The sequence below is a fragment of the Lampris incognitus genome, chromosome 17 (genome assembly GCF_029633865.1).
Source record: "Lampris incognitus isolate fLamInc1 chromosome 17, fLamInc1.hap2, whole genome shotgun sequence".
NCBI lineage: Eukaryota > Metazoa > Chordata > Actinopteri > Lampriformes > Lampridae > Lampris > Lampris incognitus.
Window position 1 is genome coordinate 8,434,155 of NC_079227.1, and position 22,243 is coordinate 8,456,397.

Here is a 22,243-nt window from a genome sequence, read left to right on the forward strand (position 1 = left end):
CTTGTAAGTGTAGGCGTATCAGGGCCACGTGGACGGAAGCTTGTTGAGTGATTGCCCCGCAAATGTGTACATGTGCTTGTTCATTTGTATGTATGACGTATGCGCTTGTGCTCCTCTGCAAGCTCGCGTTCATGAATGTGTACGTACGCGTTTGTGCAGGTATGCGTGTCATACTTTGTGTGTTTCTCTACTTCACAAGCAGCTTTTCTCAACGCCTGTCGAGCGCCCTGTCAATCACCAAGACTGTCCATCCATCCATTATCCGAACTGCTTATCCTGCTCTCAGGGTCACAGGGATGCTGGAGCCTATCCCAGCAGTCATTGGGGGGCAGGCGGGGAGACACCCTGGACAGGCTGCCAGGCCATCAGACAGCCCCCCCCCACACACACACACACACTCATACCTAGGGGCAATTTAGTAAGGCCGAGTCACCTGACCTACATGTCTTTGGACTGTGGGAGGAAACCGGAGCACCCGGAGGAAACCCACAGAGACACAGGAAGAACATGCAAATTCCACACAGAGAATGACCCGAGACGACCCCCGAGGTTGCACTACCCCGGGGCTCAAACCCAGGACCTTCTTGCTGTGAGGCGACCGCGCTAACCACTGCGCCATCATGCCGCCCACCAAGATTGTATTTCTCTAATTCAATTTTATACACGTTCACACAAACAAACAAAAAAGCCGCTACAAGGGAAAACGAAGCAGATGGTTATGATTCAGTTCAGAAGGGAGTGTGTGTGACCCGTGTAGGCTTTTGGGACTAGAAGACTGTGAGAGGGGGATGCGTGGGACAACGAAGGTCCCTCTGGATGTGAAAAGATAAATAAACCCTGGCAGCCACAGCATCCAGGTCTAGACCTCATCTTTCTTGGCATCCGTCTTCCTTTTTTTTAAATCCCATTCTTTCTGTTTAGAAATTGTACAGCGCTTTGACATCAAGTGATCTTAGAAACACTGAGATGTTACTACTTGATGTTGTTTACCATGTAACGGACCGCGTGGAACCTCATTGCCAAGCAGGCATGTTTCATTATGGCTGCAATAGGAACTCTGATAACCAACCACCACCACCACCAAACGGTGCCTTTTTTAAGAGACTGTATTCTCTTCTAAAAAAATGAGACAGCTGGGGAAATCTTAACAATTAACAGCTTCCATGGCTGCGGGGTACTTAAGTTGATTTCTTGCCCTCCTACCCATGCCTTGGGGTGTCATGGGGATTCAAGTCATTCTGGGTTCTATTGGGACCCTGTTTATGGTCCCTCCACTCAAGTCTGTGGCTCAAAGTCTTTGTATCAGAAATAAAAACAGTAGGTGCGTACCCACTATGGAATATATTACACCCCTGTATGGAGGTCAGCACTGTGTGAAGGTAGACAAATTCAGCGCCTTTTTTCTTTCTAGAGCCCTTTGTTTCGATAGCTTTCCCTTATCTTATAGACAAATGATCAAAGATATGGGTTTTAGCAGAGGAAACTATTTTCAACCGCTCGCTAAAAATGCTATTCATTCAGGCCATTCGGGATTGAAGATAAATATAAAAATGTGGAAAAAATGCGTTTAAGTAACAAAATGAACGCTCACCTGCTCATTTGTCATTAACTTTATCTCTAAAATTATCCCTTGCACTGATGAAGTAAAAAAGAAAAACTTCCAATATTCAACACTAGATTTTGTCAACCAAGTGGTTTCCTGCCAGGTAGACAGACGGAGGAGAAACCCCCCCCCCCAAAAAAAACCAATGGGTCAACAAAAGGGACTCTCTCCTTTGAATGATTATTAAAGAGGTATTGAACACTTAAACATGTTTTTTGAGCTGCAAATTGAATGACATGACTGTACGGTGATGAAACACATCGGTGCTGGTGTTGACATTTCTTACCAAATCTACAAAGCCATTTTATTTTGTCATTGTACCTTACAACGAATGGTATTCTTACAATGAAATTTGTGTTCTGCATTTAACCCAACCTATTGTACAGGAGCAGTGGGCAACTCCAGTTCTTCAGTTCATCGCCTTGGTCAGGGGCACAGACAGGAGTATTAATCCTAACATGCATGTCTTTTTGGTGGTGGCAGGAAGCCCATGCAGACACGGGGAGAACATGCAAACTCCACACAGAAAGGACTTGGGATGGCCTGGGGTTCGAACCCAGGACCTTCTTGCTGTGAGGCAACAGTGCTAACCACTGGGCCACAGTGCTGCATTTCACGCACTGAAAATAACTGAAGACGCCATCTACTGTTTTAAATCAGCCCTGAACCTTGCATGGCCAGTGCTGACAGAGTCAACTGGTTGGGACTTATCTACGATCTTCTTCTTCTTCTTTCTGCTTGTTCCCTGTTTCTCAGGGGTCGCCACAGCGGATTTATCTACGATATAAATTCTAGGAAAAAAAAAATGTTGATGCCCTCTAATCAGAGGTGGGCGACCCACCTCTCCCTTGTCACCACATTGCGGTGGTCGGGGCCTTTCGGCAGTCTTCGTGGGGCTGTGTCCGACGCCGTGCCAGGAGGCAGGCCGGAGGAGGGGACCACAGCGGTGACTCTGGATGTGGGCTGGGCCTTTCTCACTTATCTCCCCAGCTACTCCTGCCTCACATATCCCCACCCCACCCCTCCTCCCAACCCTGCCCCCTCCTCAGCCCCTTGACCACTTGATAGCATTTTTCAACATTTTTTTTTTAATTTTAGAATTTAAAATGCTTTCCATTGGAATTTTTGAATTTAGAATGTTTAACTTTGCAATTTTAGGATTTAAAATGGTTTTCTTTTGGAATTTTAGAATTCAAAATACTTTTCTGTTGGAATTTTAGAATTAAAAATGCTTTTCTTTTCCAATTTTAGAGTTTAGAGTTTCGTCTCTGTACGGACTTCAGTTTTTGCCGGATTGAAATGATAATATACTGAGTAACTAGTTCTTCTTTCTCTTTTCTTTGAACTTCTATGCCCCCAAACCGATGTCTCTGTTCCAAGTGAAGAAGGGTGCTGCAGGAGAGTACCATCGGGAACAAAGGAGTTTTCTACTTCAGGTATTAAAATTCTATACCCCACCAATTCAGCTACTTCCTTAACTGCCTTGATCAAAATTCCACCCGTCTCATTCATATTTCTTTTTGTGTAAATTAATTACCATCGCTAATTACTTTAGATATTAATTTATCCTAATCGAACAACTCCTCCTTATTCCATCTGACTCTCCCTTCTGTTCATTCCTTGCTTACTTGCAAACTTCTCATATTATTCTTCCTCCTATCCTCCTGCCTTCCTTAACATTTCTCACCTTTTCTTCTTTAGTTTTCTGTATAGACACCCCACCGCCACATCCATTTAGATTCATCCATATGCATTGGGTTCCTCCTGTTCTTCTGTACCAGATGCCAAATTTGCCATGTTTTGTTTTATTCCTGCATCTACTTTGCATCCCTCCACAAATACCAGCATTCTATACTGCCAATGTCTCATTTCTCTAATGTTAATTCAATTGAAATGCACTACACTGCGCCACAGGAGGTCATTCTTGCCTGTGGCCATCAAACTTTGCAACTCCTCCCTCAGAGTGTCAGACACTTGGGAGTTAGTGGTCATTGAACTGGCCCTTCAGATTCAGACAACGTTATTTATCCCAGAAGGACAATTCAGTTTCACAATCTACCCAGACCATACACAAACTCACAGACAAGTGGCAATCAGCACTATGTCAGAGACAATAGATAGATCGGTACATGGGCAAGAGATGCACACTTTCACCCTCGTGTGGTCTTGCATGCAGATTCACACGAAGATCAGGTGAAGGGTAAACATTCATACAAGTTAAAAGAATAAATGAATAAATAAAGCATTCTAAGATGCATTGCACGTTACATTCCCCCCACTACAGTCAGTGAACGTACAGGCCCACAAGCCTTACGAAAAACAAACAAGGTATAAACCAACTATTGTGGTTTAAACAAAATAAAGCATTTATTTAAAATGATTACTCTCAGCATTTAACAGCCTGATAGCAGTAGGAATGAAGGACCTAGAAAGCGATTCGTTTTCCTAGGGGGCGCTTTATAGTGTCGGCCTGAGGGCATTACAGTGAATTCATGGGACAGGACGTGGTCAGATTGGCTAATAATTCCTTTTGCTTTCTGGGCCACACGTTTCTCCCACAGGGATCAGATGAGGCCACCTTCTTCCACTGCTCCATGGTCCAGTTTTGATGCTCACTTGCCCATTGTAGGCGCTTTCAAAAGATGGTGGCGAAAATTCACGTTTGCAGTGGCCTCACCCAGCACCGGTGTGGGAAGATGGCGGCGCTAATTCATGTTTGCGGCAGCCTCACCCAGTACCGTCCATACAGTGTCTTTGTCCACACCTGTCTAAGTTTGTCTTCATTTGATGGCTGGGAGAGCTTGGTCTGTTGCGTCCTGTGGGCCCAGGGACCACGACCCTCCTGGAGCTGTGCCCAAAGAGGTAACATCGAGGGCAGCCTGACAGGACACGGAAGCAGGGGTAGTCTAAGCTAACTGCTAGCCTATGCAGACTGGCAGTTCTGATAACACCGAGGGCGGTCTGGTGGTGGCCTCTGCTAGCCTTGACTGTGTTTTTAGTGTTGTCGTGTGGCGTGCGGGGAGGTGTGTCGAAGGTGTCTGGCTGGAAGAGCTAGTGTTGGATCGGCTGAGGGAGCTTAGCCTGTTGCATCCTGTGGGCCCAAGAACCACAGCCCTGACCGGAGCTGCGCCCAAAGAGCAAACACCGAGGGTGGTCTGACAGGATGCGGAAGCAGGGCAGGCTAAGCTAATTGCTAGCCCATGCAGACCGGCAGTTCCCACAGTTATCCGGTGGTCCCAACAGTCATCATGGCTGGCGTTGGTTCTCCTGGACAGTGATTTTTTTAATTTATTTTTTTAGTTTAGATATTTGTGTTCTTGTAGTTCTTGGATGTGTTTTTGTCTTTGTGTTGCACTGCTGTGGGCTGGGGGAAACGATGTTTCGTTTCATTTCATGTGCGCAAGTGCATGAAATGAAATGACAAATGAAGTGTTTCTGATTCTAATTTCAGCAGTGGACAGAGGTCAACATGGGCACTCTGACCGATCTGCAGCTATGCAGCCCCATTTGCAGCCAGCTGCGATGCACTGTGTGTTCTGACACCTGAGTATCATAGCCACCATTACATTTTCAGCAATATGAGCTACAGAAGCTCTTCTGCGGGATCAGACCAGACAGGCTACCCTTCGTTCCCCATGCGCATCAATGAGCCCTGGGCATCCATGACCCTGTCGTCGGTTCAGCGGTTGTCCTTCCTTGGACCACTTTTGGTAGGCACCGACCACTGCATACTGAGAACATCCCACAAGACCTGCTGTTTTGGAGATGCTCTGATCCAGTTGCCTAGCCACCATAATTTAGCCTTTGTCAGAGTCACTCAGATCCTTACGCTTGCCTATTTTTCCTGCTTCCAACAAATCAACTTCAAGATCTGACGGTTCACTTGCTGTCTAATATATCCCACCCCTTGACAGGTGCCACTGTAACGAGATAATCACTGTTATTCACTTACCTGTCAGTGGTTTTAATGCTCTGAGTGATCGGTGTATACCTGTCTGAAAGTTTAACTGATGTATTGTCTTAATGCTTACTCAAGAGCTGAGATATTCATTGATAAAAAAAATTGTATTTTGGACTGGTATTGTTTGCCGTTGTGTAATTTTAATGTGAAGTGTCACTGTTCTTAGTGCATTTCAGCCATATGCGGAGTTCAGTTCAGCCCGTTGCTCTCATAACATGGACATTTTCACATGCTCATTGGCAAGAATAAAGCTGGTTGAAAGTTAAGCTAGATAAAATGTCTAATATTTTCATTATTATATAATCCAAGTTGAGGGTTCCATTAATACCAAACAGCCTCCGTTGACTGGCATTTTTTGCTGTGTGGTGACTTAAATTGATTGAAGGGCCCATTGCTGATGGATTTCACCTGTGTTTGAGAGACCGCTTACTAATAAAGAGTCCAACTCAGCTCGCTGTTTTTACAGTGTGGACATTGTTACATATGTCACCTGCAAAGTAAACCAGGTTGAATTTAGACTTAAAGTCATGTGTTAAACTCGTCAAATCTGACAAATAAATGTTTAATTAAAATGTTAATGCGTGTACAATTTCCTTATGTTTATCATTTGGCTTCATTAGATACACTGACCAAGAAAAGTACTCCTGGAGAAAAAAAATTAAGTAAATGTAACATTTATTTTGATAGTTGATAGTGGGAATGATAGTAGTAGATAGTGGGAATTAAATCTACTTAAAACATTTAGTAAATGTAGCGAAATTGTTTTGTTAAATAATGGTCTCACTCTTAGGTCCATAGCATTTACTGATTTATTTTAGTGGTTTTAACTTAGGGTTACTATTGCATTGATAATTACATCTATTCAATTTTATGTGTCATGGTGTAGTTATTCAGATCTACAGGTCAACTTACTTACATTTACTCAATTCACAAGGTCTATCTAAATGATTTCACAGCTTTGAAATTTACTCAACATTTGTATGCGTGAAAATATTTCACCAAAAGAAACTGAGTGCGTCATAGTGACAGAGCATGCGCAGGCAGCCGTGGAGTGCTGTGGATGTGCAGGTCCAATCAATACACTGGTGGAGTTCACTGATTAGAACAAGGAGGACAGACTAATCGGTGAAACCACCTGCTGTAGAGATCGGTTGGGTGGAAAACCTGCACCCTCCTGCAGGTTGCCTACGCCCGATAGATATTAGATCACTGGATGCAGCACTGGCCAAACAGTTGCATGTGCACAAGACTGTCGCAGACAACTAGAGTTGGGCAAAATATATTGACATCTTTATCATGATATGAGACTAGATTTATCATAATATGAGTCTTGGATTTGGGTTATGGTGATGTATAACTTGTTGCCATCGTTGTCATTCTCTGGTCTTAAAGGTTGCAACTGAACTTGCTCGACCATTTTTAGCTGAGCGAAATGAACCATGATCACACTCATTTCTCACAATTATCCGGTCTGCGAGGCTCTTCTTTGAACGGCACCAGTAGTCGTCCACAAAATATGATCACAATGATAGAGGTGTGCAGCCAAAAAAAAAAAAAATCATATTTGAGTTTGTCAGTGTTGCCCAGCACTACATAGCCCCATGTGCCATGAGGTGTCAGGAGTATGCGGGGTGTTCGGTCCCCCCCCCCTCAACCAATTACTACACCAGTGAGGGGGGGGGCATGCACCCTCTTGGCCCCGCATGATTGCCCGTGGTTGCTCTGCTGACAGCCGAGTCCTACTTTCAGAACAGACTGTAATTTCTCGTGATTCGCTGCTCCGGCTCTTTCCCCCCGCTTACCTTGAAAGCGATGTCGTAGAACTCGCCGCTGTTGCTGATGGAGGGTCTGCTCGGGTACACCACCCCGTTGGACGGCGCGGCGGAGACGAAACCTTTCCCGCTTTTGGCGCCGTCTTTGGCGTTGCACGGCGATGCCTTGGGGCTCTTACTGCTCCCCTTGCCTTTGGCCGACCTCTTCCGGGACATCTTTCTCTCGCTCTCACGCACTCTCACGCACTCACAGACGCGGGCAACTTACTTCCCAACTAACGGGAGAACGGCTCAGCGCGGGAGAAGCCCAGGAGGTTTGTTCCGTAGTCCCGACACTTTTCTCCGTTCGCGGAAAACGTCGACGAGGAAGAAGAAGAGGTAGAAGAGGTAGAAGAAGAAGTTCACCTGTACGTCAAAACCATGACGGCCGAAATTACGCGCTCGGTTTGGTCGGAAACTGGATAAAAGGTGTAAGGGGCAAAAGCAGAAGGCTCGATCAGATACCGCGACGTGTTTTAGGCGTCTTTATGAGGAAGAGGAGCGTCTCTCTCCCTCTCTCTCTCCCCCTCTCTCTCTCGATGTGTTGTCAGCGTGTTGCCGTTGAACAGTGCGCTTAAAGGCACAGTGCGGCCAGTTTACGGCCACTTCGGATGCGCAGTGGAGTGGCCATTGTAGTACCCTACACGCGCGCGCGCGCGTATTTACCCCGCAGACCTTTACTATCGCAAATCCCTTTGGGTTTTTTTTCCAGTAGGGGAGATCTGCCAAGTTTTATGTAGACGCTTCCATCTCAACCAGCTGTTTAGCAAATCCATCCATCTATCCATTGTCTCCACCCACTTAATTAACCCAATTCAGGGTGGCAGGGTTGGAAATGAAGGGAGACACCCTCCGAGCAGGTTGCCAGTCCATCACAGGGCCCACCGCGCGCGAGCGAGCGCACGCACGCACACACGCGCGCTCGCGCGCACACACACACACACACACACACACACACACACACACACCCCTATGGGCAATCTAGAGATCCCAGTTCACCAAACTGGGATCATGTTTGGTGAACATGGACGTGTTTGGACCGTGAGAGGAAACCGGGATGAACAAGCGGAGAAGACGGAAACTGCACCGATGTGCTGAAATCGGACCCTGGATCCTCCCGGCTGTGAGGTGACAGTGCAAAACCACTAAAACCACCGAATCGCCCTGTGTAATTTCACAGCTGACCTCAACTCCCCCGTCCCCCAGATCCTTACTGGGTTTGGAGGACGGGCGCAGTGAAGGCGCAAGTGTGCAGGCAGGTGGTGGCAAGTGTGGACCACGGCTGCGCGTGTTCAGCTGCACGGGAACGCCGGACAGACTCTCTCCTCTCCTCTCTCCTCTTCTCTCCTCTTCTCGGAGAGAGGAGTAAACTCTCCTGCAGGGAGGGAATATTCCACCACACAGCTCTCTTGGTGACTCACTCCTTTGTCAAGTGGGTATTGTGCCGCTGTCCTTCCCTTATTTCTCCGCTGAGACCAACTGGGTAGACTTTATATAAGCGTGAGCACGGGCGTTTCTGGGATCTGAGGACACTCGAGGCTTAGCCCGGACCTCCGTGGGAGGGGGTCCTGCCCCTGGCATCTTTTTAAAAATATATAAACAAGCATCTATTTTGCTGCTCTTTTAAATACACTCGATTTACATTGACACCTTATTTACATTCAAAACGACATGTCAGTCATTGAACAGTGAAACGTGTACCTCAAAAACTGTTGGGTCACTTTCCAGATTAATTATGAATTGTGACGTTACACATATTAGTAGCTGTTAGGAATGACTATTAGTATTTAGAAGCAGAATACTTCACAACTGCTATCACTGAACATTTATTGACAAGCTATACAGTACCAGACTAGAGCCATCATCTGATGCTGCCTCTCGCCATCATCTGCTGCTCTCTCTTCTTCATCGTCTGCTAGTCTCTCTCTTCTTCATCGTTTGCTAGTCTCTCTTCTCTCGCCATCATCTGCTATCTGTCTCTCTCGTCATTATCTGCTGTCTTCTCTCTCTCCATCATCTGCTGCTCTCTCTCTTCTCTCTCCATCATCTGCAACTGTCTCTCTCGTCATTATCTGCTATCTGTCTGTCTTCTCTCTCTTCATCATCTGCTGCTCTCTCTTCTCTCTCTCTCCATCATCTGCTGCCGTCTCTCTCCTCTCTCCATCATCTGCTGCTGTCTCTCTCCTCTCTCCATCATCTGCTGCTGTCTCTCTCCTCTCTCCATCATCTGCTGCTGTCTCTCTGCTCTCTTCATCATCTGCTGCTCTCTTCTCTCTCCCCATCATCTGCTGCTGTCTCCATCATCTGCTGCTGTCTCTCTCCTCTCTCCATCATCTGCTGCTGTCTTTCCCTTATCTCTCTCCATCATCTGCTGCTGTCTTTCCCTTATCTCTCTCCATCATCTGCTGCTCTCTTCTCTCTCTCCCCATCATCTGCTGCTGTCTCCATCATCTGCTGCTGTCTCTCCCTTATCTCTCTCAATCATCTGCTGGTCTCTCTGCTCTCTTCATCATCTGCTACCGTCTCTCTCCTCTCTCCATCATCTGCTGCTCTCTTCTCTCTCTCTCCATCATCTGCTGCTGTCTCTCTCATCTCTCTCCGTACTCTGCTGCTGTCTGTTTTAATTTAATTTCTTTACGAGCAATATACTTTTTATTATTGCCAATTTAAAACATCTAATTACATGAGATGATCTAACTGTAGTAGTATCAAAACAATACCCCCAAACATAATGGCACAGCTTACATGGTGATGGCGGTGATGGTGTGTGTGTGTGTGTGGGGGGTCCAGATCAATTGTTTTATTTACTTTGTTCATTTACGTTTAAATCAATACGATGGTTAACATTTGTCTGTGCCCATGGTACAATGAACGACTCATTACCGTTTAATTTTTTTTAGGGGAATTTGATTTATTTATGCGCAACCTCCTTCTAAAGGACAGTTAAAGTGTGCTGTGAGACCAGGCGAGTAGGGCCCGCTAGCTAAACGGCACCCTCCAATCACGTCGAAGACCAGTTCTCTTCATCGTGATCGTAGGTGCCGAATCCGATTCATATCATAAACCAACCGGCAATTTCAACCATTATTGAAAGTTCCCACGTACACCAAATTCTTACCCTTCTTCCTTCCCTTCTGGAAAAATCCAGAAAGATCGAATGGTTTTCCTCCCCCTTGTACGCTCTGCCATTTCTCCTCCGTTCGTCTCTTCCCGCTGAAACATGACGTCACGCAGCGCTGACCATCAGACCCCGCCCCCTGCCCCCCTCCCCACCCACGCGCGCGCACGCTTTACGCACATCAGGTTGACGTTCACACTTCGGCAGCCGTTCCTGGAACTGCTGAACCGCTGAATGCCTTGCTCAAGGGTCACCTCCAGGGTATTCAGGGGCTGCCATGGTTCTCCAAGCAGGGCTTTGAACTAGCACCCCAAGGGTCATAAACTCAACTTCCCACTGACTACAATGAAAACGCCGTGTGCCGGCTCCAATGATGGGCCGGGCCGGGCCGGGCTGGCCTTCCTTAGTCCCGTACAAAATGAGGATAAAACACATCGTGCTAAAAGGCAGTGACGCTGAAAAGGTGACTCGCCAGAAGGCTGGCCAGTAGAGGGCGCTGGGGCGCCGCCCCCTTCAAGTATCAAGAGATGAAAATCTACTTAAACATGTTAAATATTATTTAGTTGTATAATGCAAATAATGATGAAATAAAAGTGTTTTCAGTCTGTCAGCAGCATTAAATATTGGTTCCACATGGTGTTTGGTTGGTTCCTGTCTGAAAACATATACTTCCTGTCTGAATACATATACTTCCTGGGTGAGGGGCGCCGGCCAAACCATACCTTATGTAAGCCCTCAAACTTGTGGCGAGCAGGTGACCTGAGGCTGCTGTCTGATTGGTTTCTTCAGATTTTCCAGGGGGCGCAGTTCCTTGCGCCCCAGACACTCCCACTTTTATTGGCGGTGAATTGGCATTGTTTTCATGTTTTTTGATCTAATGTGATTGGACAGTTCTCGTGGCTGCCAATCATGTTCACACCCACCACGATGCCTCGTCTCGACTGTCAATCATCCACCGTCTACGAGCCCTGATAAAATCTATTGTCCTTCTTAATAACTCTGTGACTGTGTGGAAATTAAGGGAGCTGTCAGGTGTGCTGCACCAAGGTAAATTGTGCCCCCCCCCCCAATTTTTTTTTAGCACCAGCCGCCACTGGACTGAAGCGAAGAGCGTATCGTTTAACAGCATTTGTAGCAATACTTTTTTTCTCTTAATATTAAAAGCCAAATCCTGGCTCTGACCTTCACCGTTCAACGACATGAAACGTCATCGCTCGCGTCGGTTTTAATAGGACGTAATGGCTGTAAATTGGCTAAACGATGCTACACCGTAAACAAGTCGGGCGTAGCCCGATAACCTCCAAGTTGCCTGAAACAGCAGAGAGTTGTGAAAGTCACTCTGTGGGGAAATTAAACTTACGCTGTATCACACACGCACACAAGTATCCAGGTACTTCTGATGGCGACAAGTTGATTAAAAATGTTCATGCTGGGAAAATAGTGCATTGTGTGTGTGTGTGTGGGTTGTGGGGGGCAAAACAGGAAAAAAAAACAATATGGGGGGGGAACTCTTTGTCAATTGCTCTATATTGCTCACACAGATGACACGCACACACAAACACACGTACTACGCACACACGCACGGCCATAGTCAACCCCAAACTGATCCATGCATTTCACCTCCTGTCACTTCTCCATATTGCCTGGGTACAGAACATGGCACAACGGTCGGCCTGCTGGACTTCTGCATTTGATGAACACGTTCTGAAATTGGTTTCCGTTGCTGGGTTTATTGCACAACACACTGCAAGAGAACAGGAAAGACAGTGAAAGTGCAAGACATTTTGTACACCGCACAGGTCTACCTGGCGCTCTGGCCCAGCACAGATGTGGATGAGTCACAGCGACGAGGACACCCCCCGCCCACGTGGGCTTCAGCTAGATGTTCAGAAAAGACCAAACAAAACCTTGTACTCGTTACGTCGACGTGTGCGGGGTCGGCCACGGATGCGACGGACCCTCTGAACAGGAAGCAGCTCGAGCTTTGGCACTCGCAAACGCGCCATTGACTCGCCCTTTAAAGCTGGTTTAAAGCCACAATCCTGAAGATCTTCACTTTTGCTCCACCAGCTGACACCCATGGACACACTGGTGGAGGACCTACACCCCAGACATCAGCTCGAATGAATGAGCTGACATTGTGTTTGTGTCAACGCCAGTGTTTTAGTGTGTTTGTGTGTTTCAAATGGTCATGTACAATACATCTCAGTACTCCGTGACACCAAAACTAAGGAACGCCATAACTACACTTAACTGAGGTGCAAACATCAACCTCAAAGAAGATGTAAAGTCTAACCAGACAGTGACCATTAAACGTACTGTGTTTACAATTTGGGTATCTGCTATTTGTCTTAAACATGCCTGCTATAGAAAGTACCAAAAATGACACCTGTCTTAATGCTCATGATCAGGATCGTAGCTTTTAAGCTTCAAGTTGGAGTTCATGTCATGTTACCAAAAATAAACTCGAGAGCTGAACGACTTCAATGATTTATTCTTCCACAAAGACGTTTCTGAAGGAACCAACTGGGATTTCCCTGTGGCACCAATCGTGACTGACTATTTCCCTCTAAAATTCATGTTTGTGAATGCAGTGTTTGATTTCAACACACATTTACTGAGACTCGATACCACAGTTTGAAAACAAGGGCCCCGTCCAGGGGAGCTCCTGCCGAAGGCCCATTACAAGAAATTACCTTTAAAGACACCAAGTTGAATCAGTTCATCTAGATTCAACATTTACTGACAGATACGTTTCATCACTCATCTAAGTGGCCTCCTCAGTCTCAGCTGACTGCAGGTACCCCCACCCTTATACACAGTACTGTGGCATAATGACCGAAACCAGCGACCAGTTTCATATGCAAATATGGGCACGATCATGAACTAGAGTTTCGATGGCCATGTGTACTATACAGAGGGGGTTGGGGAATGTTTGCGATCGCAGCACTGTTAGATGATGACAGATGTACTCTTACCCCCCTCCCCCCCCGGTTCAGGGACGGTCGTTCCCTCTTCACATAGATGGCCTCTTTGACTCCCCGTTCAAACCAGCGCTCCTCCCTATCAAGGCTGTGCACATCCTCATCTTTGATGCCACTACTTCAGTACATCTGCTGCCATTGTACAATGCTCTGACTGTAACTATTACCCAGTCCTCTGTGAATGGTACACATGGCCACTGAGGCGCTAGTTAATGCTCACGGCAATTTGCATATGAAACCGATCATTGAAAAGATAAAAGATATGTTAATTCCCTATAAACCAGCAAGAACTCTCAGGTCCAATGGCAGTAGTCTTTTAACCATCCCTCGTGCTAGGTCTAGAGCAGGGGAGGCTGCATTTTCTATTTACGCCCCAAGTAGATGGAACGCCCTGCCTGAGGACCTGAGAGAGCCCCCCCCCCCACTGGACACATTTAAAAGCAGGTTAAAAACCTTACTTTTCAAAACAGCCTACAGCTAAATTCATAGTGTGTGTGTGTGTTTTATATATTTTGCTCTGTTGTTACTTTTAATTAATCAGTGTTTATGGCACTTTTACTTATTTATTTCACTAACTCAGTTTTAAACCCGTTTGTACTTTTCTAGAATTTGCCTGTACTTTTATTTATTTATTTTTGGAGGGGGGGGGGTTTATTGATTTCATTGTTTTATTGCGTGAAGCACTTTGTGTTACATTTGTTTGTATGAAAAGTGCTATACAAATAAAATCTGATTGATTGATTGGTTTCAGTCGTTATGCCACTGTATTGTTTATAAGGGTGGGGATACCTGCAGTCAGTTTAGACCGAAGAGGTCACTTAGATGAGTGATGAAGCGTATCTCCCAATTAACGCTGTGTCCAGATGAACTGATTCAACCTTCTGTGATTTTCTTACCTGGATTATTGAGCATGCATCAAGAGGACACCTTTAAAGACATCCGAATTAACGTTTCCTTTAAGAACCTCTGAATGTGAGAAGCACTGCCAGGATTCCCAATACATCTTCTGAGACTTTCTGCCGTTTCAGTTCAAAGAAGCCATCTAAGATTCCCTGAAGTCCTTTTTTACCTTTTTAAAGAGCAGGGTGATGCAAGGCATTTGAATATCCTCATCAGTCTTTACTAAACTCCAGGAGATTCACATGGTGAGTGAGTGAGATGAAGGTCAGCTGGCCTCAGTGTGAACTTTTCATTATCCGGCCTGCTTCTAGAGGGCAACATCCGACTTCATCTACGGCAAAGTCAAATATCTTTACGTCCTTTTTGTTGGTATGTGAGGATGGGGCCAGTTCCTGGACTGGAAATAGCCCCTGAGACCTCCCAAGTCCACAGGAGGGAAGTAGGCGCCGATCCGTTTTCTCAGCCACCATTTTCCCTGTGCCGCGCTGGCGCTGCCAGGCTCGCTGAACTTATACCTGAAGTGCTCTCCTCGAACCCACCTGTGAGAGAAGAGGGGAGAAAGAGAGAGAAAAGGGAGAGAGGATGGTAAAAGGAATAGCGAGAAACGAGAGAAACCCCAGTGAATGGAAGGGCTTTTTCTTTCCCCCCACTTTTTGAAAGGTAAAAACAAGTGACTGCTGTTCATTCCACCAGAGGGCGCAAGTGAATTGGGAAATTCTCACGTTGCAATTCTAACGTAATAGAAGTTATGTATCGCTGAATCTCACTCACACTCACTCACTCTCTCTCTCTCTCTCTCTCTCTCTCTCTCTCTCTCTCTCTCTCTCTCTCTCTCTCACTCATACACACAAACACACACACACACACACACACTGACTCTAACCCCAACAAAATAATCCATAATCCGGTGACCCAAGACATACCTCGTAAATGACGCTCAGCAATTAAATAATACAGTTGTGGAGGAGAGAAGATAACACGCAAATCAGTTTGAGTTCAAAACCCAAACCCAAAAACAAGGAGTGCTGCAGTCAGCATCTTCCGGATATTACTTTGACCATTAAAAAAAAAAAAGTCAAAGTATAAATGAAATAAATCAATAAACAACTTCTCAAGCTGGCGAGTCGTGTATCAAACATCAATTGGGTAGCCGGTGAAATGAGCAACTTCTTGATAAAATGAGCTTTCAGTCAACAATGGAAATTGGAAATGGACTCGCTCTTCTGACCAGAGCTGGATGGTCTCTCCGCCATTTGGGAGCCAAGACACCTCAACAGAAAGCCGACTGCAGCCCGCCAAACGTGGACGGTGCCGTAGCTCCGTGGCTGCGTTTACCTGGGGACGCCTCGGCCCTGGAAAGGGTTGTGGTCCATCAGGGAGAAGACGACGGTGTCGTTGGCCAGCAGACGGCCTGCGATATGGATCACCCACTCGCTCTGCTCATAGGTCTTCACCGTGAGGATGGAGCGGGAGGAAGAGAGGATGAGGGAGACAGATGGAAGAAATAGAGAGAGAAAAATAGAAGGAGCAGCAGAAGCAAAAAAAAGGGGGGGGTGAAAAAAGAATTGAGAGGAGACAGAGAGAGAGAGAGAGAGAGAGAAAACGGTAGAGAAAAAGAAAAAGACAGAGAAGGGAGAGAGGACAAAGTCAGCCAGTGAAGCAGGGCTGGTTTAAATGTGTGAAACTACTGCCCTCTAATGACAGAAAAGAGTAACGCGCCACTTGGGCAGCATGTCCCACACATGTATCACCAAGCCCTAACGGGACTACCTTGTGATTTTGGGCTATACAAATAAACTTGACTTGACAAACCTAATAAAGCTTTCCAACCTGAGACTACAAAAACAGACACAACGCCAAACGACGGCCATTTCATATTTTCCGTAGCCTGAAAGCGTCTCACATTTATTAGCTGTGAATTCATTGATGGTCATTGCCGCACAAGATGAAACCATTCACAGCACAGATACTGAACATAATATTGTTGAAAACATGTCAGTATGTGGGACATACACAGAGAATAAGCGATAAAAGATAAAACCAAAAGCAAGTCTTACTGCCTCGTAGCATCGTACCTGAAAAGCAGCGAACCACAGGAGCCAGTCCAGTCGGTAGTGGTAGGGCGATACGAGACACGGTCGACGGTACGGATCCCCCGGCTTACAGAGGAACTGGTACTCTTCCCATACCGCCTCCGGATCCTTGGGATCCGAACTCATTGTCCCTTGGAAAATCACCTCCGTACGCTCTTTGGTGACACTGAGGAGAAAAGAGGGGAGGACGGCGTGTCACACTGCAGAAAAGGGAAGGAGAGCCTGTTTGGTCAGAATGTGTGGAGACCTGGATTCAACGTCACCTCTACAGACTACTGACGTATCCTCATAAGTCGCTCTTATCCACAGCGTCAGCTTTTTGGGCGAGTACTGAAGAGTACTGAACGTAGTACTGAAGCTGTCGTTTGTACAGTATCAACATGAACCGGCACTGAAGTCGTAGCAGGACGTCAAGATTCAAAAGAGTTCATAGTTAAATGGAGTGGCATGTCGCCTGTCCATTATCAGTCTACCATAAAGTGATTCTGAGGTGTCCGGGTGGTGTAGCGGTCTATTCCATTGCCTACCGACACGGGGATCGCCCATTTGAAACCCCATGTTACCGCCAGCTTGATCGGGCGTCCCTACAGACACAACTGGCCGTGTCGGCGGGTGGGAAGCTGGATGTACCCTGGTCGCTGCACTAGCGCCTCCTCTGATCGGTCAGGCCTCCTGTTCGGGGCGGAGGGGGAACTGGGCGGGAATAGCGTGATCCTCCCACGCGCTACGCCCCCTGGCGAACTCCTCGCCGTCAGGTGAAAAGAAGTGGCTGGTGACTCCACGTGTATCGGAGGAGGCATGTGGTAGTCTGCAGCCCTCCCTGGACCGGCAGAGGGGGTGGAGCAGTGACCAGGACAGCTCGGAAGAGCGGGGTAGTTGGCCAAGTACAACTGGGGAGAAAAGGTGGCATGTCACCTGTCCATTATCAGTCTATCATTAAGTGATTCTGCAGTACACGGCTACACGGGTGTAGCTCTGAAACAGTCAAATCTAAAAGGTAAATATATAATAATTACGGTTCAAAATGATGGTAGGGGGTGGCAAAATAAACAGAGCAGTCTGAGAAATGAACAAGTGGAAAGCAGTACGGCAGTGCTTGGTTTTCTAGCGAGGACCGGTACCAGATACAGACCGGGAGAGAAAAGACACACATTGGTGTGTTACCCACCCGTGAGACGTCAATACAATCCAGCCTGTCCCCATCGTCCCAGACCAAACCCTGAGGCCTTCGTACGGTAGCTCGCACTGCTGGTTAAGTCACTTTGTGGTTCTGGGAATTCTTGGCTCACACAATCAGAAGTCATATAATCAGATCAGACTCGAGCCAAGACGGCAGCGGACCTGCCAAACTCGACACATTAAGGTCAATTGGCCAATTTTGAAACAATATTCAACCATAATAAAACACGAGACCCAAACTGGATCAGATATTTGTATTGCAGACATTTCTGTTTTAATAAATTCAGCGTTAGCGCGCACATTTGCACTTTTACTTTGCCCGGCGTGCCAGGTCTGAGCCGCCACCGAACCGCTGCTCTGCCTTGTCGAGATTTTCTCGTTCTTTTTGTATTCCATTCCCGTCTATGTGACCTCTGACCCTACCTGCCGAAGGCGCCGTAGGTGTTGACGATGCGCAGCGGGTCGAAGGACGTGTTCATCACCTGTCTGGGATTCAACAGGTTCATCGCCACGGGGACGCTCAGGTAGCCGATGAGAACGCCCAGGGAGATGTTCGCCACTCGACGCATCAGCATACCTGACACACACACACACACACACACACACACACACACACACACACACACACAGTGTTAGATGGGAAGAACAGCAGCGAGAGAGAAGGGCTCGCTGCACAGTCACTTTAAGCACCAACACCTGGCTTGACACCTCCTGATTTTTTAGGTGGCGGGGACGTGGAGGTCAGCGCTCTTTGTATCTCTCTCCCTTGTGCCTGGTTATGCGCTTACCGACGAAGCGGCGCGGCCAGAGAACGCCGTCGTGCCAATCCAACATTCTGTGCAGTAAAAAGCGTTTTTCCTCGGGTGTGTCCCATCAACACTCCCCCAACGGAAAGGCTTAGCCCGTTAGGTCACGAGGCAGCCGGTATCGACAAGCGTTTAACGAAACGGCTCCAGCTCCGTCACGCCCGTGTCCTGCTACTTGATGGCGTGATTTGTCCCATGCATGTTAAAAACATCAACCGTGATCCCGCTGAAGCTGGCATTTCAATTTTCAAATACTTTTTTTTTCTTTCTTAAGTGTCTTATAAAAAGACCGAAACACTCCCATACTGCAGGTAGTGGGCTAGTTTATATGCGGCTTAAGTTACATCTGGGCTGACGTTAAACCAGCCCATTAACGGGCCCACAGGGACCAATTAGTGAGGGCCCGCTTCTGCTTTACCACATGTTAACTATAGCCCTTAATGGACGAGTGTCGGCTGCATCACGTTCAGCTTCCCTCCGCGTCTGAGAACGCCGCATTTGCTCTTCTACATGCTCCCCCCACCTGTCTCTCTCTCTCTCTCTCTCTCTCTCTCTCTCTCTTATCCCCCCCTCATTTGGGCCACCTCAGCTGTCCAAGCGCTAATCCCTTCCCTTCCCATACTTTCCTCTACCATATGACTTGACCAGCTACCCACTTCAGTCAGCTTTATTCTCAGCTGTAATTAAAACCAGTCGTTATAAGGCGTCCGGGTGGCGTGGTGGTCTATTCCGTTGCCTACCAACACGGGGGTCGCTGGCTTGAATCCCCATGTTACCTCCGGCTTGGTCGGGCGTCCCTATAAACACAATTGGCCGCGTCTGCGGGTGGGAAGCCGGATGTGGGTATGTGTCCTGGTTGCTGCACTAGCGCCTCCTCTGGTCGGTCGGGGCGCCTGTTCAGGAAGGGAGGGGGAACTGGGGGGGGAATAGCGTGATCCTCCCACACACTACGTCCCCCTGGCGAAACTCCTCCGTCAGGTGAAAAGAAGCGGCGGGCGACTCCACATGTATCGGAGGAGGCATGTGGTAGTCTGCAGTCCTCCCCGGATCAGCAGAGGGGGTGGAGCAGCGACCAGGACGGCTCGGAAGAGTGGGGTAATTGGCCAGGTTCAACTGGGGAGGAAAAGGGGGGGGGGGGTTGGGGGGGATCCCCCCCCCCCAAAAAATTTCCCCTCTCGATCTCACCGCTCAATGTAATGTAGTGGGGCAGGGGTATAAATGGTATGGGGGTATAGACTGAGGTACACGGTTACCATGTGAAGACCTAGAAACACACACACAAAGACACGAGTGTGTGTGTGTTTGTGTGTATCCATACCTTTGGTGGGTTTCGGGGTGCGTCCAGCCGCCTCTTCAGCCTGTATCTCTCGCACAGCCTCCTTTGCGCCACCTCCAGAAGGGAACAGGAAGCCCAGCGACGCGTCATCGAAACAGGCTAGGCTGGGAACGATGGTCAGCCAGTTAAGGAAACTAAGGTTCCCACTCACTATCAGAGTTACCTGGCACACAAGGGGGACAGGGTTGGCAATCAAGAGAAAAACAGCTTATTCAAGTGAAACCCGCCAAGGCATCTTCATCGGCATCTGTGTCTGTCCTTTTAAAAATGTGTCTGAAGTGGTTTAACAGTGTAGTGGCTCGCGCAAAAAAGCTGCATCTTTTAAAGGCGCTGCCGAAAACAGAAAAAAAGAAGACCAATAAAAGCTGATTGTTTACCATACAGTTATTTCAACATAGACTGACTTATTTTCATTACATCATTTATGAGAGTGGATGAGGGACCAGGACTACACAGCAATACCACACAGCTAAGGGTCAGGTTAAAACACACACAAGAGAGACAAGTCTTCTTATGAGTGATTAACCACATGATGAACAGACAACTCACGTCTAACATTGCTCGTCTGAAGGCAGCGGGACTTCAAATGACTGCTGACATCAATATGTTAAGTTATGTTGCCTTCACATGGGCCATGATGAATCAAGAAAGGCTACCTAAAATTTTATAGGAGGTCCAAAAGAACCTGTAAAGTACCTCAAGCATCTCATCCATTTGGCAGCATTTTGGGTCATATTGGCTGGCTTGAACAATCAACAACAATATATATTTTTTTAACAACCCCCCCACCCTTCTTTTCTCCCCTATTGTACCTGGCCAATCAGCCCGGTTGCTGCTCCACCCCCTCTGCCGATCCAAGGAGGGCTGCAGACTACCACATGCCTCCTCCGAATTCAGAGTTGTAAAAACCAGGTCCAGAAAGTAAAAGTCCAAACCATGTATTTGCTCCACTCGTGCATTACACCAGCAGATTCTAGTCAACAGCACTCCTCAACTAGGTAGGGGAAACTAGTTAATGAAATCCGCTGGTTTAGTAACATGGCTGGAGCAAATACACGGTTTGGACATTTACTTTCTGGACCTGGGTTTTACACCTCTGCCCCCAAAACATGTGGCGTCGCCAGCCGCTTCTTTTCACCTGACAGTGAGGAGTTTCGCCAGGGGGACGTAGTGCATGGGAGGATCACATTATCCCCCCCCCCCCCCGAACAGGCGCCCCGACCGACCAGAGGAAGCGCTAGAGCAGCGACCAGGACACATACCCACATCCGGCTTCCCACCCGCAGACACGGCCAATTGTGTCCGTAGGGACGCGCGACCAAGCCGGAGGTAACACGAGGATTTGAACCGGTGTTCCCTGTGTTGGCAGGCAACGGAATAGACCGCCACGCTACACGGACACCACTTTTGCATATCTTTACCCAAATACTGATGTGTACTCTGATGCAGACTTCTCCATGGGCACTCAGCCCTACAGAACATTGACACGTTTAAACATGTTACCTGGAACAGGATCTGGATGACTCCGTTGACCATGCACATCCTCCTGCCCAGGAAGGTGAAGAACGGGACGGCGAGCTCGATGAAGTGGTTGGAGAGCGTCTCAAAGCGGTGGAACCACCACGGCGAGCGGTGCATGTAGTAGGACATGGGGTTAGGCACCGGCTGAGTCTGCAGAGAGAGAGAGAGATGGGAGGAGAAAGGAGGAGAAGGGGAGCAGATGGAGGGTGAAAGACAAAGAGCGTGAGAAGTCAGCGCGAAAAAAAAAAAGACAAAGAGGTGCAAATATGTCAGCTGTTACACGTGGAACCACAAATGCATGTGTACGGACACACACGCCACCCGTTAGTTGTCGAGGGTTTAGTGAAGCCGGGTGTTAAGCTAGCGCGAGTTAAGCCGCCGTTTGGAAAGTGACGCCCCCTCTGGCAAAACTGAGACACATTCATTGGACACATGAGATCTTTTGGAATTTTCCCCCTTCCTCCCCCAATTGTATCCAGCCAATTAACCCACTCTTCCGAGCCGTTCCGGTCGCTGCTCCGCCCCCTCTGCCGATCCGAGGAGGGCTGCAGTCTACCACATGCCTCCTCCCATACATGTGGAGTCACCAGCCGCTTCTTTTCACCTGACAGTGAGGAGTTTCGCCAGGGGGCCGTAGCACGTGGGAGGATCCCGCTCTTCCCCCCAGTTCCCCCTACCCCCCAAACAGGCGTCCCCCACCAACCAGAGGAGGCGCTAGTGCAGCAACCAGGACACATACCCACATCTGGCTTCCCACCCACAGACACGGCCAATTGTGTCGGTAGGGGCGCCCGACCAAGCCGGAGGTAACACAGCGATTTGAACCGGCGATCCCCGTGTTGGTAGGCAACGGAATAGACCGCCGCGCCACCCGGACGCCCCTGAAGAGGTGCAAATATGTCAGCTGTTACACATGAACCACACGCCACCC

The 22,243-nt window shown here is 47.8% G+C and overlaps 2 protein-coding genes across 2 annotated transcripts in view; both read right to left on the minus strand.

Moving 5' to 3' along the window:
* The window catches only part of LOC130127609 (ras-related protein Rab-26-like), a 113,190-nt gene extending 105,365 nt beyond the window's left edge, over window positions 1–7,825 (minus strand). The window contains exon 1 of the mRNA XM_056297292.1: window positions 7,367–7,825. Within this exon, the coding sequence (XP_056153267.1) occupies window positions 7,367–7,552 (186 nt within the window). The 5' untranslated portion in view covers window positions 7,553–7,825. The remainder of the gene's footprint in view (window positions 1–7,366) is intronic.
* A 5,495-nt stretch (window positions 7,826–13,320) lies between these two features.
* Window positions 13,321–22,243, minus strand: part of lmf1 (lipase maturation factor 1) — a 36,715-nt gene continuing 27,792 nt past the window's right edge. Inside the window, exons 6-11 of the mRNA XM_056297409.1 lie at window positions 21,295–21,462; window positions 19,774–19,954; window positions 18,073–18,226; window positions 16,453–16,636; window positions 15,713–15,825; window positions 13,321–14,916 (exon numbers count right to left, since the gene is read on the minus strand). Coding sequence (XP_056153384.1) covers window positions 14,730–14,916; window positions 15,713–15,825; window positions 16,453–16,636; window positions 18,073–18,226; window positions 19,774–19,954; window positions 21,295–21,462 — 987 coding nt within the window. The 3' untranslated portion in view covers window positions 13,321–14,729. The remainder of the gene's footprint in view (window positions 14,917–15,712; window positions 15,826–16,452; window positions 16,637–18,072; window positions 18,227–19,773; window positions 19,955–21,294; window positions 21,463–22,243) is intronic.